Source organism: Salvelinus alpinus, chromosome 5, assembly GCF_045679555.1.
Source record: "Salvelinus alpinus chromosome 5, SLU_Salpinus.1, whole genome shotgun sequence".
Lineage (NCBI taxonomy): Eukaryota > Metazoa > Chordata > Actinopteri > Salmoniformes > Salmonidae > Salvelinus > Salvelinus alpinus.
Window position 1 is genome coordinate 100,964,316 of NC_092090.1, and position 16,239 is coordinate 100,980,554.

General features: G+C 43.2%; 1 protein-coding gene across 2 annotated transcripts in view; it reads right to left on the reverse strand.

Annotated features, from left to right (window-relative positions):
- LOC139577348 (chondroitin sulfate proteoglycan 4-like) overlaps nt 1–16,239 on the reverse strand; it is an 85,986-nt gene that overhangs the window by 36,402 nt on the left and 33,345 nt on the right. For both annotated transcript variants that reach the window (XM_071404400.1, XM_071404399.1), the window contains exons 4-9: nt 15,948–16,117; nt 14,349–14,737; nt 12,811–13,002; nt 10,882–10,980; nt 9,441–9,623; nt 8,853–9,029 (exon numbers count right to left, since the gene is read on the reverse strand). In XM_071404400.1, the coding sequence (XP_071260501.1) occupies nt 8,853–9,029; nt 9,441–9,623; nt 10,882–10,980; nt 12,811–13,002; nt 14,349–14,737; nt 15,948–16,117 (1,210 nt within the window). The remainder of the gene's footprint in view (nt 1–8,852; nt 9,030–9,440; nt 9,624–10,881; nt 10,981–12,810; nt 13,003–14,348; nt 14,738–15,947; nt 16,118–16,239) is intronic.

The following is a 16,239-nucleotide window of genomic DNA, read 5'->3' on the forward strand; positions in this document are numbered from 1 at the left end:
TGCGACCTGGCCAAGATAAAGCAAAGCAGTTCTGACACATACAACAACACAGAGTTACACATGGAGTAAAACAAACATACAGTCAATAATACATCTCTCTATCCTCTATCTTGTTCAGATGTGATAGGCCGCGCCCACTATTTGGCCTCACCTGATCTTAATGAGTTCTTGTTTACTTTGAAATGGGGTCTGTTTGAGTAGCCTAAAACGAACAGCTTTGTATGTGTAATAAAACATGGTATGTTCGCTCCATCCTGGTGGTGCAGTGGACTAAATCCATGGACGGAGAACTCAAGATCACAGGTTTGAATCTCACTAATGCGTGTCACTGTCACGTCCTGACCTTAGAGATCCTTTTTATGTCTCTGTTTTGGTTGGTCAGGGCGTGAGTTTGGGTGGGCATTCTATGTCTGGTGTTCTATGTTGTCCTTGTGTTGTATTTCTATGTGTTTGGCCTGGTATGGTTCTCAATCAGAGGCAGCTGTCTATCATTGTCTCTGATTGAGAATCATATTTAGGTAGCCTGTTCCCACCTGTGTTTGTGGGTGGTTGTTTCCTGTTTAGTGTTTGTTTCACCTTTCAGGACTGTACGTTTGTCGTGTTTGTTGTTTTTGTTTAGTGTTGCGTATTTGATTAAAGAATATGAACACTTCCCACGCTGCACCTTGGTCCTTTCCACCAACGAGATTCGTTACAGTCACAATAGAACATGAAGCGTTTGCATGATTCATGTCTAAGGGAAATTCATGTCCGTGTGTCCTATATCTGTCCTTGGTGTTATAAAACACTTAATTAGTTACTTCTCTTTTCTCAAGGAAATTAGAATTCTGTGTCCACTTGTGTCCATTGTTCTCAAAGCAGAGCCATGTACTGAGTTGTTGTGTAACTTATTTAAAGTAATACCACTATTTAATTTCAAACAGTAAGTCCAGAACTTGTGTAGAGGGGACAGTAGAACCATAGCGTAAGTAAAATGATTACAGACCGCCACCTTGTGGACACAATTCAATACCAGCTATCTATCCCCAATACTTGAAAGACATCGGTCTGTTGTGAGGCCAGTCTCTCTGTGTCTAACAGATTTTACGGTTCCAACATCAATATTAAATAGTACGTTTATAAATATAGACTTAGCAGCACTATGCCAGAGCTACAACATTCTTAGAACCATACAACACATATGGCTTTTATCAAATCAGAAGCTTATCATAGAATATATAAAAATATAACATACCTAGATGTATCTTCAAATCAAAGTTTATTTGTCACGTGCGCTGAATACAACAGGTGTAGGTAGACCTTACAGTGAAATGCTGAATACAACAGGTGTAGGTAGACCTTACAGTGAAATGCTGAATACAACAGGTGTAGGTAGACCTTACAGTGAAATGCTGAATACAACAGGTGTAGGTAGACCTTACAGTGAAATGCTGAATACAACAGGTGTAGGTAGACCTTACAGTGAAATGCTGAATACAACAGGTGTAGGTAGACCTTACAGTGAAATGCTGAATACAACAGGTGTAGGTAGACCTTACAGTGAAATGCTGAATACAACAGGTGTAGGTAGACCTTACAGTGAAATGCTGAATACAACAGGTGTAGGTAGACCTTACAGTGAAATGCTGAATACAACAGGTGTAGGTAGACCTTACAGTGAAATGCTGAATACAACAGGTGTAGGTAGACCTTACAGTGAAATGCTGAATACAACAGGTGTAGGTAGACCTTACAGTGAAATGCTGAATACTAACAGGTGTAGGTAGACCTTACAGTGAAATGCTGAATACAACAGGTGTAGGTAGACCTTACAGTGAAATGCTGAATACAACAGGTGTAGGTAGACCTTACAGTGAAATGCTGAATACAACAGGTGTAGGTAGACCTTACAGTGAAATGCTGAATACAACAGGTGTAGGTAGACCTTACAGTGAAATGCTGAATACAACAGGTGTAGGTAGACCTTACAGTGGAATGCTGAATACAACAGGTGTAGGTAGACCTTACAGTGAAATGCTGAATACAACAGGTGTAGGTAGATCTTACAGTGAAATGCTGAATACAACAGGTGTAGGTAGACCTTACAGTGAAATGCTTACTTACAGGCTCTAACCAATAATGCAAAAAAGGTTTTAGGTGAACAATAGGTAGGTAAAGAAATAAAACAACAGTAAAAAGACAGACTATATACAGTAGCGAGGCTATAAACAGTAGAGAGGCTATATACAGTAGAGAGGCTATATACAGTAGAGAGGCTATAAACAGTAGAGGCTATATACAGTAGAGGCTATATACAGTAGAGAGGCTATATACAGTAGAGAGGCTATATACAGTAGAGAGGCTATAAACAGTAGAGGCTATATACAGTAGAGGCTATATACAGTAGAGAGGCAATATACAGTAGAGAGGCTATATACAGTAGAGAGGCTATATACAGTAGAGAGGCTATAAACAGTAGAGGCTATATACAGTAGAGGCTATATACAGTAGAGATGCGATATACAGTAGAGAGGCTATATACAGTAGAGAGGCTATATACAGTAGAGGCTATATACAGTAGAGAGGCTATATACAGTAGAGAGGCTATATACAGTAGAGAGGCTATATACAGTAGAGGCTATATACAGTAGAGAGGCTATATACAGTAGCGAGGCTATATACAGTAGCGAGGCTATATACAGTAGAGAGGCTATATACAGTAGCGAGGCTATATACAGTAGAGAGGCTATAAACAGTAGAGAGGCTATATACAGTAGCGAGGCTATATACAGTAGAGGCTATATACAGTAGAGAGGCTATATACAGTAGAGAGGCTATATACAGTAGCGTGGCTATATACAGTAGAGAGACTATATACAGTAGAGGCTATATACAGTAGAGAGGCTATATACAGTAGAGGCTATATACAGTAGAGAGGCTATATACAGTAGAGAGGCTATATACAGTAGAGGCTATATACAGTAGAGGCTATATACAGTAGAGAGGCTATATACAGTAGCGTGGCTATATACAGTAGAGAGGCTATATACAGCAGAGGCTATATACAGTAGAGAGGCTATATACAGTAGAGAGACTATATACAGTAGAGGCTATATACAGTAGAGAGGCTATATACAGTAGAGGCTATATACAGTAGAGAGGCTATATACAGTAGAGAGGCTATATACAGTAGAGGCTATATACAGTAGAGGCTATATACAGTAGAGAGGCTATATACAGTAGAGGCTATATACAGTAGAGAGGCTATATACAGTAGAGAGGCTATATACAGTAGAGAGGCTATATACAGTAGAGGCTATATACAGTAGAGGCTATATACAGTAGAGAGGCTATATACAGTAGAGAGGCTATATACAGTAGAGAGGCTATATACAGTAGAGAGGCTATATACAGTAGTGAGGCTATATACAGTACAGAGGCTATATACAGTAGCGAGTCTATATACAGACACTGGTTAGTCAGGCTGATTGAGGTAGTATGTACATGTAGATATGGTTAAAGTGACTCTTATGCACCTGCCAGTCTTACTATATGTGTGAATTCTTCTTTAAAATCAATGTTATGAGATATTTGACAATCAATCTATATTTCTCTAAGATTAATGCTTAAACTATGACTAGAATACACAGATCTACAAGTGAAGTTTATGGTCGAATGCTGGGTACATCCCAAACAGAAGCCTATTCCCTATTATAGTGCACTACTTTTGACCAGGGCCCATAGATTTTTGGTCAAAAGAAGTGGACTGTATAGGAAAATGTGGTGCCATTCGTTTCAATTAGAGGGTCTGAACCAAGACGAGAGCTGAGAGGAATCTGTGGCATTCAGGGTAAAGCACTTACGGGAACTAAAAGCTCTACTAGCTGGTACTTCAATCACCTCGAACAGCTGGAAATCAGTCCAACTACACATTAGTACAGCCACACACACACACAACACATACGTCTTCAATCACTCAACTGAGCGTGTCACACAGGAGACGCCTCAGAATAATGTCCGGAACGGCGGGACGGCATCAACCACCTGGAAACCATTTGATTCCATTCCACACATTCCGCTCCAGTTATGACCGTGTGCCCGTTCTCCCCAATTAAGGTGTCACCAGCCTCCTGTGGCGGGTCTATAACTAGCTAGCAGATGGACAACTGGGAGTTGGACAGACAGCTATACTGCCAGACGCCATGTCATTGTCCTAAATAGCACCCAAAACCTTTTATAGTGCACTACTTTAGACCAAAGCCCTGTAAGGAATAGGAAGCTATACCAGTCCTATATGACAGGTCCTGTACTGTCACCAGTCCTATATGACAGGTCCTGTACTGTCACCAGTCCTATATGACAGGTCCTGTACTGTCACCAGTCCTATATGACAGGTCCTGTACTGTCACCGGTTGGCGCCCCCCCTTGGTTTGTGCTGTGGTGGAGACCTTTGTGGGCTATACTCGGCCTTGTCTCAGGATTGTAAGTTGGTGGTTGAGGATTTCCCTCTAGTGGTGCGGGGGCTGTGCTTTGGCAAAGTGGGTGGGGTTATATCCTTCCTATTTTGCCCTGTCCGGGGGTTTCTTCGGATGGGGCCACAGTGTCTCCTGACCGCTCCTGTCTCAGCCTCCAGTATTTATGCTGCAGTAGTTTGTGTCGGGGGGCTAGGGTCAGTTGGTTACCTGGAGTACTTCTCCTGTCTTATCCAGTGTCCTGTGTGAATTTAAGTATGCTCTCTCTAATTCTCTCGTTCTCTCTTTCTCTCTGAGAACCTGAGCCCTAGGACCATACGTCAGGACTACCGGGCATGATGACACCTTGCTGTCCCCAGTCCGCCTGGCCTTGCTGCTATTCCAGTTTCAACTGTTCTGCCTGTGGTTATGGAACCCCTACCTGTCCCAGACCTGCTGTTTTCAACTCTTAATGATCGGCTATGAAAAGCCAACTGAGATTTATTCCTGATTATTATTTGACCATGCTTGTCATTTATGAACATTTTGAAAATCTTGGATCTCTCTAATTTTCTCCTTCTCTCTTTCTTTCTCTCGGAGGACCTGAGCCCTAGGACCATACGTCGGGACTACCGGCCGTGGTGACTCCTTGCTGTCCCCAGTCCGCCTGGCCTTGCTGCTATTCCAGTTTCAACTGTTCTGCCTGCGGTTATGGAACCCCTACCTGTCCCAGACCTGCTGTTTTCAACTCTTAATGATCGGCTATGAAAAGCCAACTGAGATTTATTCCTGATTATTATTTGACCATGCTTGTCATTTATGGAAATTTTGAAAATCTTGGCTCTCTCTAATTTTCTCCTTCTCTCTTTCTTTCTCTCGGAGGACCTGGGCCCTAGGACCATGCGTCGGGACTGCCGCCCGTGGTGACTCCTTGCTGTCCCCAGTCCGCCTGGCCTTGCTGCTATTCCAGTTTCAGCTGTTCTGCCTGCGGTTATGGAACCGCCACCTGTCCCAGACCTGTTGTTTTTCAACTCTTGATGATCGGCTATGAAAAGCCAACTGAAAATTATTCATGATTATTATTTGACCATGCTTGTCACTTATGAACATTTTTGAACATCTTGGCATAGTTCTGTTATAATCTCCACCCGGCACAGCCAGAAGAGGACTGGCCACCCCTCATAGCCTGGTTCCTCTCTAGGTTTCTTCCTAGGTTTTGGCCTTTCTAGGGAGTTTTTCCTAGCCACCGTGCTTCTACACCTGCATTACTAGCTGTTTGGGGTTTTAGGCTGGGTGTCTGTACAGCACTTCGAGATATTAGCTGATGTACGAAGGGCTATATAAAATAAAATTGATTGATTGATTGATTGACCAGTCCTATATGACAGGTCCTGTACTGTCACCAGTCCTATATGACAGGTCCTGTACTGTCACCAGTCCTATATGACAGGTCCTGTACTGTCACCAGTCCTATATGACAGGTCCTGTACTGTCACCAGTCCTATATGACAGGTCCTGTACTGTCACCAGTCCTATATGACAGGTCCTGTACTGTCACCAGTACTATATGACAGGTCCTGTACTGTCACCAGTCCTATATGACAGGTCCTGTACTGTCACCAGTCCTATATGACAGGTCCTGTACTGTCACCAGTCCTATATGACAGGTCCTGTACTGTCACCAGTACTATCTGACAGGTCCTGTACTGTCACCAGTCCTATATGACAGGTCCTGTACTGTCACCAGTCCTATATGACAGGTCCTGTACTGTCACCAGTCCTATATGACAGGTCCTGTACTGTCACCAGTCCTATATGACAGGACCTGTACTGTCACCAGTCCTATATGACAGGTCCTGTACTGTCACCAGTCCTATATGACAGGTCCTGTACTGTCACCAGTCCTATATGACAGGTCCTGTACTGTCACCAGTCCTATATGACAGGACCTGTACTGTCACCAGTCCTATCTGACAGGTCCTGTACTGTCACCAGTCCTATATGACAGGACCTGTACTGTCACCAGTCCTATATGACAGGTCCTGTACTGTCACCAGTCCTATATGACAGGTCCTGTACTGTCACCAGTCCTATATGACAGGTCCTGTACTGTCACCAGTCCTATATGACAGGTCCTGTACTGTCACCAGTCCTATATGACAGGTCCTGTACTGTCACCAGTCCTATATGACAGGTCCTGTACTGTCACCAGTCCTATATGACAGGTCCTGTACTGTCACCAGTCCTATATGACAGGTCCTGTACTGTCACCAGTCCTATATGACAGGTCCTGTACTGTCACCAGTCCTATATGACAGGTCCTGTACTGTCACCAGTCCTATATGACAGGTCCTGTACTGTCACCAGTCCTATATGACAGGTCCTGTACTGTCACCAGTCCTATATGACAGGTCCTGTACTGTCACCAGTCCTATATGACAGGTCCTGTACTGTCACCAGTCCTATATGACAGGTCCTGTACTGTCACCAGTCCTATATGACAGGTCCTGTACTGTCACCAGTCCTATATGACAGGACCTGTACTGTCACCAGTACTATATGACAGGACCTGTACTGTCACCAGTCCTATATGACAGGACCTGTACTGTCACCAGTCCTATATGACAGGACCTGTACTGTCACCAGTCCTATCTGACAGGTCCTGTACTGTCACCAGTCCTATCTGACAGGTTATATATGACTAGTAAAAGATGTGTTATAGATGCAGGAACCTACAGAATACATCTGGTGACCTAGACTGTTGCTATGAGTGTAACGGCTTTCTTCTGTGGACGAAGGATCGGACCAAAGCGCAGAGTGGTTAGTGTTCATCATGTTTAATAAAGACAATAAACGTGAACACTACAAAATACAAAACAACAAAATGTGAAAAACCGAAACAGTTCTGTCTGGTGCAGACACACGGAGACATGAAGACAACCACCCACAAAACCCAACACACAACAGGCTACCTAAATATGGTTCCCAATCAGAGACAATGACTAACACCTGCCTCTGATTGAGAACCATATCAGGCCAAACATAGAAACGGGAAAACTAGACACACAACATAGAATGCCCACCCAGCTCTCGTCCTGACCAACACTAAAACAAGCAAAACACACAAGAACTATGGTCAGAACGTGACAATGAGGTTCATTTTTTAAAATCGGGTTATTTTCCATTGGACTATTTCAACTGCACTCTCTTCAGGAAGTTAAACTCTACAACTCATTAAACGGACACTCCATTATTTAGGCCCCAGATGATCTCATCTATTATTCACCTCCTTGATTCAAATAGAAACACAACTGTTTCCATTTCCCAACCTTTAAATAGACTTGTTTCAGTTCACCGTACTATCCTTTTACAATGTTGTCTTCCCAATGAGTAAGAAAGCTGCTCGGCATCACAGACAGTCTGTTTTGGGATCCTCCTCCACGTGGCTGGCATACCTTACCACTAGCCTCCCCCCTCTACCACATAGCTGGCATACCTTACCACTAGCCTCCCCCCTCTACCACATAGCTGGCATACCTTACCACTAGCCTCCCCCAGCCCAGTCCCAACACTGTCTGCCCACATCATGAAGCATATTGACTGACCGCTGCCTAAGCCTCGTTGCCAGAGACGAACTGCCAGAGACAAACTGCCAGAGCCAACCAGCCGCCAGTCAGTAAAAAAAGAACCAGGGTCTACATCCCAATAGGCACCCTATTCCCTATATAGTGCACTACTTTAGACCAGAGCCCTATTCCCTATATAGTGCACTACTTTAGACCAGAGCACTATTCCCTATATAGTGCACTACTTTTGACATAGGGCTCTGGTCAAAAGTATAGTGCCATTTGGGACACAACCCAGGGTCGACTAAATATATCCCTATCATCTCACACCACTCACCCGAGGACCCTGTTGGTCAGTGATGACTGGAGGACTCACCCCGAGGACCCTGTCGGTCAGTGATGACTGGAGGACTCACCCCGAGGACCCTGTCGGTCAGTGATGACTGGAGGACTCACCCCGAGGACCCTGTTGGTCAGTGATGACTGGAGGACTCACCCCGAGGACCCTGTTGGTCAGTGATGACTGGAGGACTCACCCCGAGGACCCTGTTGGTCAGTGATGACTGGAGGACTCACCCGGAGAACCCTGTTGGTCAGTGATGACTGGAGGACTCACCCCGAGGACCCTGTTGGTCAGTGATGACCGGAGGACTCACCCCGAGGACCCTGTTGGTCAGTGATGACAGGAGGACTCACCCCAAGGACCCTGTTGGTCAGTGATGACAGGAGGACTCACCCCGAGGACCCTGTTGGTCAGTGATGACAGGAGGACTCACCCCAAGGACCCTGTTGGTCAGTGATGACAGGAGGACTCACCCCGAGGACCCTGTTGGTCAGTGATGACTGGAGGACTCACCCGGAGAACCCTGTTGGCAGTAATGACTGGATGCTGGTCGTTGACGGCTGTGACCTGGATGTACACGGTACAGGGAGAGCTCTGTTTCCTCAGGCCTGTGTCGTTGGCCACCACAGTGAAGTTGTCTTCTAAGGTCTCACTGCTGTCATGTATGTAATAGATTAACTCCTGCTCCACCTAGAGGTGGCATGAGGGTCAAAATGGAGAAACTATGATTTGAATGTTATTTTAGGTGTCTTTGAGTGTCTATTAAAAAAAATCATGAGGTGAAGAAGTTAGAGGTAACATTTTACTTAAGTCATACAGGTATAATGACCCTGTCATAATGCATTATAAGACTTGTTACAAGTGTCTATGAACTGCTTATAATGTGGTATTAGATTGATTACTCGAGATGATCTAAACTAAACCAAGGATCCTGAGGAACTCATAGTTTTAGGTTGTGTAGAAATATATATTCTTGTCTGATATCATCCGCAAAAAAACAATCGAAATATGAAAAAAAATCTTAGTAGAATTACATAGACAGTATTTTAATGTCTCCTTCTTCAACATGACACAAAACAAGAGAGAATAACAGAGTCTTACCTGGCGTCTGGTGAAAGACAGCACAGGAACACCGGGGTAACGGGAGTGTTCTATATATCCGTTCTGTGGCGGCTCGGTCAAACTGTACAGGAAGTTGAGGCCAGAGAAGTGTCGGTTGGTGACCCTGAGCACTTCCTGTGTCAAGGCCTTGGACTCGCCCTCTCTCAGGGTGAAATTGGACACCTGTAGGTGGTAGAAGTAATAGCATTTATTGGAAGCTTGCAGTCATAGATGAATTATACACTAATTTACAAACGTACATAAAATGTATGATGGCACAATAATTCCACAATACAATAATTCTACAATACAATAATTCTACAATTCAAAAGAATACAATAATTCTAAAATACAATAATTCTACAATTCAAAAGAATACAATAATTCTACAATTCTAAAGAATACAATAATTCCACAATACAATAATTCCACAATACAATAATTCTACAATTCAAAACAATAATTCTACAATACAATAATTCCACAATACAATAATTCTACAATTCAAAAGAATACAATAATTCCACAATACAATAATTCTACAATTCAAAAGAATACAATAATTCTACAATTCAAAACAATAATTCTACAGTAAAATAATTCCACAATACAATAATTCTACAATACAATAATTCCACAATACAATAATTCTACAATTCAAAAGAATACAATAATTCTACAATACAATAATTCTACAATTGAAAACAATAATTCTACAGTAAAATAATTCCACAATACAATAATTCTACAATACAATAATTCCACAATACAATAATTCTACAATTCAAAAGAATACAATAATTCTACAATACAATAATTCTACAATTCAAAAGAATACAATAATTCCACAATACAAAAGAATACAATAATTCCACAATACAAAAGAATACAATAATTCCACAATACAAAAGAATACAATAATTCCACAATACAAAAGAATACAATAATTCCACAATACAATAATTCTACAGTAAAATAATTCCACAATACAATAATTCTACAATACAATAATTCCACAATACAATAATTCTACAATTCAAAAGAATACAATAATTCTACAATACAATAATTCTACAATTCAAAAGAATACAATAATTCCACAATACAAAAGAATACAATAATTCCACAATACAAAAGAATACAATAATTCCACAATACAAAAGAATACAATAATTCTACAATTCAAAAGAATACAATAATTCCACAATACAAAAGAATACAATAATTCCACAATACAAAAGAATACAATAATTCCACAATACAATAATTCTACAATACAATAATTCTACAATTCAAAACAATAATTCTACAATACAATAATTCTACAATTCAAAACAATAATTCTACAATCAAAACAAAACAATAATTCTACAATTCAAAGCAAAACAATAATTCTAAAGTTCAAAACAAAACAATAATTCTACAACAACAACAATAATACCTGGAGAGGGATGAGGCGGGGGATTATGTCCACTGATATCCTGATACTGTTGACCTCTGTGACACCGTTGGAGACGTCCAATAGGAATGTGTCGTTGACCTAAACAGGAAGAAGAGAGTTTTACATTGACCTTCTAGTCATTTAACAGTCCTTTAAAATTCCAGTCAATTCAGGAAATACACAGAAATTACAATGCTTTTAAAATTAAGAAAAATATGATTTTTGTTTACATCCTGAATTGACCCCAACCGTGTAAAGACCAGTGCAGTGGCATGGGGTGGTCTGGTCCAGTCTAATGGATAGTACCCTCACCCTTCTGAGACACACCGCTCTCCCTACTTCCCTGTCTCTTTTTCGCTCTCTATCCATTCCACTTAAAATACAGTAGAGGGGGTTAGTAGTAAGAAAAGACAAGTGTGCCCTTGTTAGTGGAAGAAAGGCAAGTCCAACAGACCTGGCCAGGTTCCGTCTGTCTTGGTAGTGGAAGACCTGGCCACGGTCTGTCTGTCTTGGTAGTGGAAGACCTGGCCACGGTCTGTCTGTCTTGCTAGTGGAAGACCTGGCCAGGGTCTGTCTGTCTTGCTAGTGGAAGACCTGGCCAGGGTCTGTCTGTCTTGCTAGTGGAAGACCTGGCCAGTCTGTCTGTCTTGTTAGTGGAAGACCTGGCCACAGTCTGTCTGTCTTGCTAGTGGAAGACCTGGCCACAGTCTGTCTGTCTTGCTAGTGGAAGACCTGGCCAGGTTCCGTCTGTCTTGGTAGTGGAAGACCTGGCCATGGTCTGTCTGTCTTGCTAGTGGAAGACCTGGCCACAGTCTGTCTGTCTTGGTAGTGGAAGACCTGGCCACAGTCTGTCTGTCTTGGTAGTGGAAGACCTGGCCACAGTCTGTCTGTCTTGGTAGTGGAAGACCTGGCCACAGTCTGTCTGTCTTGGTAGTGGAAGACCTGGCCACAGTCTGTCTGTCTTGCTAGTGGAAGACCTGGCCACGGTCTGTCTGTCTTGCTAGTGGAAGACCTGGCCACAGTCTGTCTGTCTTGGTAGTGGAAGACCTGGCCACAGTCTGTCTGTCTTGCTAGTGGAAGACCTGGCCACAGTCTGTCTGTCTTGCTAGTGGAAGACCTGGCCACAGTCTGTCTGTCTTGCTAGTGGAAGACCTGGCCAGGTTCCGTCTGTCTTGGTAGTGGAAGACCTGGCCACAGTCTGTCTGTCTTGCTAGTGGAAGACCTGGCCACAGTCTGTCTGTCTTGGTAATGGAAGACCTGGCCACAGTCTGTCTGTCTTGCTAGTGGAAGACCTGGCCACAGTCTGTCTGTCTTGGTAGTGGAAGACCTGGCCACAGTCTGTCTGTCTTGCTAGTGGAAGACCTGGCCACAGTCTGTCTGTCTTGCTAGTGGAAGACCTGGCCACAGTCTGTCTGTCTTGGTAGTGGAAGACCTGGCCACGGTCTGTCTGTCTTGGTATTGGAAGACCTGGCCACAGTCTGTCTGTCTTGGTAGTGGAAGACCTGGCCACAGTCTGTCTGTCTTGGTAGTGGAAGACCTGGCCACAGTCTGTCTGTCTTGCTAGTGGAAGACCTGGCCACAGTCTGTCTGTCTTGGTAGTGGAAGACCTGGCCACAGTCTGTCTGTCTTGCTAGTGGAAGACCTGGCCAGTCTGTCTGTCTTGTTAGTGGAAGACCTGGCCACAGTCTGTCTGTCTTGGTAGTGGAAGACCTGGCCACGGTCTGTCTGTCTTGGTAGTGGAAGACCTGGCCACAGTCTGTCTGTCTTGGTAGTGGAAGACCTGGCCACAGTCTGTCTGTCTTGCTAGTGGAAGACCTGGCCACAGTCTGTCTGCATGTCAGCCCTGACACATTGTCTTCTTTACTTTCCTGTCTTTCTGTCTCTAAACATTCAAGTTAGAAATACAGAAGGACAAAAGGTCCAGCAGACCTGGCTGGGGGTCGTCTGCATGTACTGGATGTTGCCAGCGTTGACGTCTTCCTGGGAGAAGGTCTGGACAGGGATCTGTTCAGTTCCAACATACTGCTCCTCAGCCTCCACGAAGCACCGCAGGAACCCGTGTAGCGGAGACACCTTCACTGTAAATACAATCTCAGACGGCAGGTTGTCCTCGTGGGTCACCTGGAACAGACAGACAGACAGACAGACAGACAGACAGACAGACAGACAGAGGTTGGAGGCTAGACACAGTGGACAGAGGCTATATACTGTCAAGTATGCATGCGTTCCAAATTGCACCCTAGTCCCTAATATAGTGCACTACTTTTGACCAATGCCCCCATAGGGAATAGGGTGCCTTTTGGGATACAATGTCTGAGATGTTTGGTGTCTAAAGAGGTTAGTTCACGATTGACGTGTCACTTGGCATCATGTTTCACGTTTGACGTGTTACTTGGCATCATGTTTCACGTTTGACGTGTCACTTGGCATCATGTTTCACGTTTGACGTCTCACTTTGCATCATGTTTGACGTGTTACTTGGCACCATGTTTGACGTGTTACTTGGCACCATGTTTGACGTGTTACTTGGCACCATGTTTGACGTGTTACTTGGCACCATGTTTGACGTGTTACTTGGCACCATGTTTCACGTGTTACTTGGCACCATGTTTCACGTTTGACGTGTTACTTGGCACCATGTTTCACGTGTTACTTGGCACCATGTTTCACGTGTTACTTGGCACCATGTTTCACGTGTTACTTGGCACCATGTTTCACGTTTGACGTGTTACTTGGCACCATGTTTCACGTGTTACTTGGCACCATGTTTCATGTTTGACGTGTTACTTGGCACCATGTTTCACGTGTTACTTGGCACCATGTTTCACGTTTGACGTGTTACTTGGCATCATGTTTGACGTGTTACTTGGCACCATGTTTCACGTGTTACTTGGCACCATGTTTGACGTGTTACTTGGCACCATGTTTCACGTGTTACTTGGCACCATGTTTGACGTGTTACTTGGCACCATGTTTCACGTGTTACTTGGCAACATGTTTCACGTTTGACGTGTTACTTGGCACCATGTTTCACGTGTTACTTGGCACCATGTTTCACGTTTGACGTGTTACTCTGCACCATGTTTGACGTTTGACGTGTTACTCTGCACCATGTTTGACGTGTTACTTGGCATCATGTTTGACGTGTTACTTGACTGAAGCTCAGGGTTAGAATAAATACTGTACCGGCATACTGAAGGACTTGAACCAATACTGACATATAAGCAAATAACACCAGAAAACTGTTTGATCAAATCTATCTGTGTAGAAATATTGTTTAACAAAACACAAATATATTCTAATCTACGTCAATCACTAACACATTCCCAACCCAGTTACTCATTCAATCATGAATTCATTCATTCATTCACCCATCCATCCATCCATTCATCCATCCAATCATTCATTCATCCATCCAATCATTCATCCAATCATTCATTCATCCCCAACCCAGGCAACATACATACCTCCAGTCGACTCTCGTCAATCTTCACAGGTTTGCTCTCCTCCACCAGTAAAGTGTTGTTGTGCTGGAGGATAGGGGGCCTCTGATGGCTCTCCAGGTAAACCTTGACGTTGATTCTGGCATTCAGGACGTGACCTTTAACCTCAACCGTCACACTGAACCAGTCCGCCAGGTTCTTGCTGTCGTCATGGCGATACGAGACGAGGCCCTTCTTCAGGTCGTGCCGTGTAAACTCCACTGAGATGTTTCCGTGGCGATACAGCCAGCCGTTCTTAGGAGGTTCGGACACCTTGTAGGTGACTTCGCTGTCATCGCGGATGTTGACGTTCGTGAGGACGCTGAAGTTACCGGTGGTTACGGTCACTTCCTTTCCCTTCTGGACCAACAGACCTGTGAAAATATTAATGAATTCCCTCATGGATGAATCAATAAATAAATGGATGGATGAATCAATGAATAAATGGATGGATGAATCAATAAATAAATGGATGGATGAATCAATGAATAAATGGATGGATGAATCAATAAATAAATGGATGGATGAATCAATGAATAAATGGATGGATGAATCAATGAATAAATGGATGGATGAATGAATGTCTCGATGAATTAACAAATAAATTAATGAATGAATTAAAAAAAAGACTTGCCACTGCCATCTCGATACAAAAAACACACAAACAATAATTGAGGATGAAAAAAAGAAAATCGTAGCAAGGGGAAAAAAACACAATACCGTCAACAGACATTTTCACAGTGGCCTTTGTTCACACAAACGAATGGGCAGCTTGAGGAAGACTGACTACACTTCAAAGGCATTTTACATAATGATTCAATTGACTCTTCGCTTAGCCCCGCCGCAGAATTTTAGGCGACCAATCGCAACGCTCCAATGGATAGCAACCGTTGTCGGGTTGGACACCTCGGACAAGCTCAAGTTTTAATCTCATGAAAGCCAGTGAGGGTTACGGCAACAAATGAGAGTTTTCTTAAATTTTTGTTTGTTTTAACGGCTAAATAATATAACAGTGCATCTGGAGTACTTCTGAAATATTAGAGTATTTTTCAAATACAAAATGTTACTATTGTTACATTGTTTACTAGCTCAGCTGGTTAGCTAGCTCTCATTGACCATCAACTGTTGCCAAAGATAGCTAGCTAGCCACATAATATAACTTGTTTTTCTCTAAATGTATGTTAGCTAGCTTAATTAGCTATGTTATGAATACAACTCCCCATCTACTTTTGACATCAGGATACGAATTGAGATAGTTAGCTCCAAACGGGGTTATAGAAGAATTGACTTCATGCTGACAGCCATTCAGTGTCTAACTACACTATAAATTTGACCAGGTTCCCGTGAAGAAATTGTAATGACAACATACCCAAGAGTGTAGTCTGTATTAATTTTCAATGTATATTAGAAAAACAGTTTGAGATCATTGTGAGGGGATTTGGCCAGTAGGTTGAATAGGGAATTGAGCTTCCCGGGAAAAATGTTGTCCGAGGTTGCAACAGTAACCAAAGGGGGTTGGGGCTTAGCGAAAGGGTCAATTGGAAAATACTCTGCATATAACATATTAAATATATACACACATACCTCTGTTGTTGCCGAGGCTCAGGAATGGGTCGTGGGCGGTGACGTCCAGCAGAGTGGAGACTAAGTGTTTCCCGTCGGACACGAAGAGCACAAAGCGTCCGGAGCTCACGCCTCGATGGAGGAACAGCACTCTCTTCTCTTCCAGATCCTTCTGGGTGAACTGGAACAGCCTGGAGGTCAGAGGTCAGGAAAGTTTAACAAAGTGTCACTCCACAATACAACAGAACAGTTGTATTCTGTAGTCCAGTGGTTGTAGCCCAGACGTCCCAGAAGTCACAGTAATTTGTTGTAG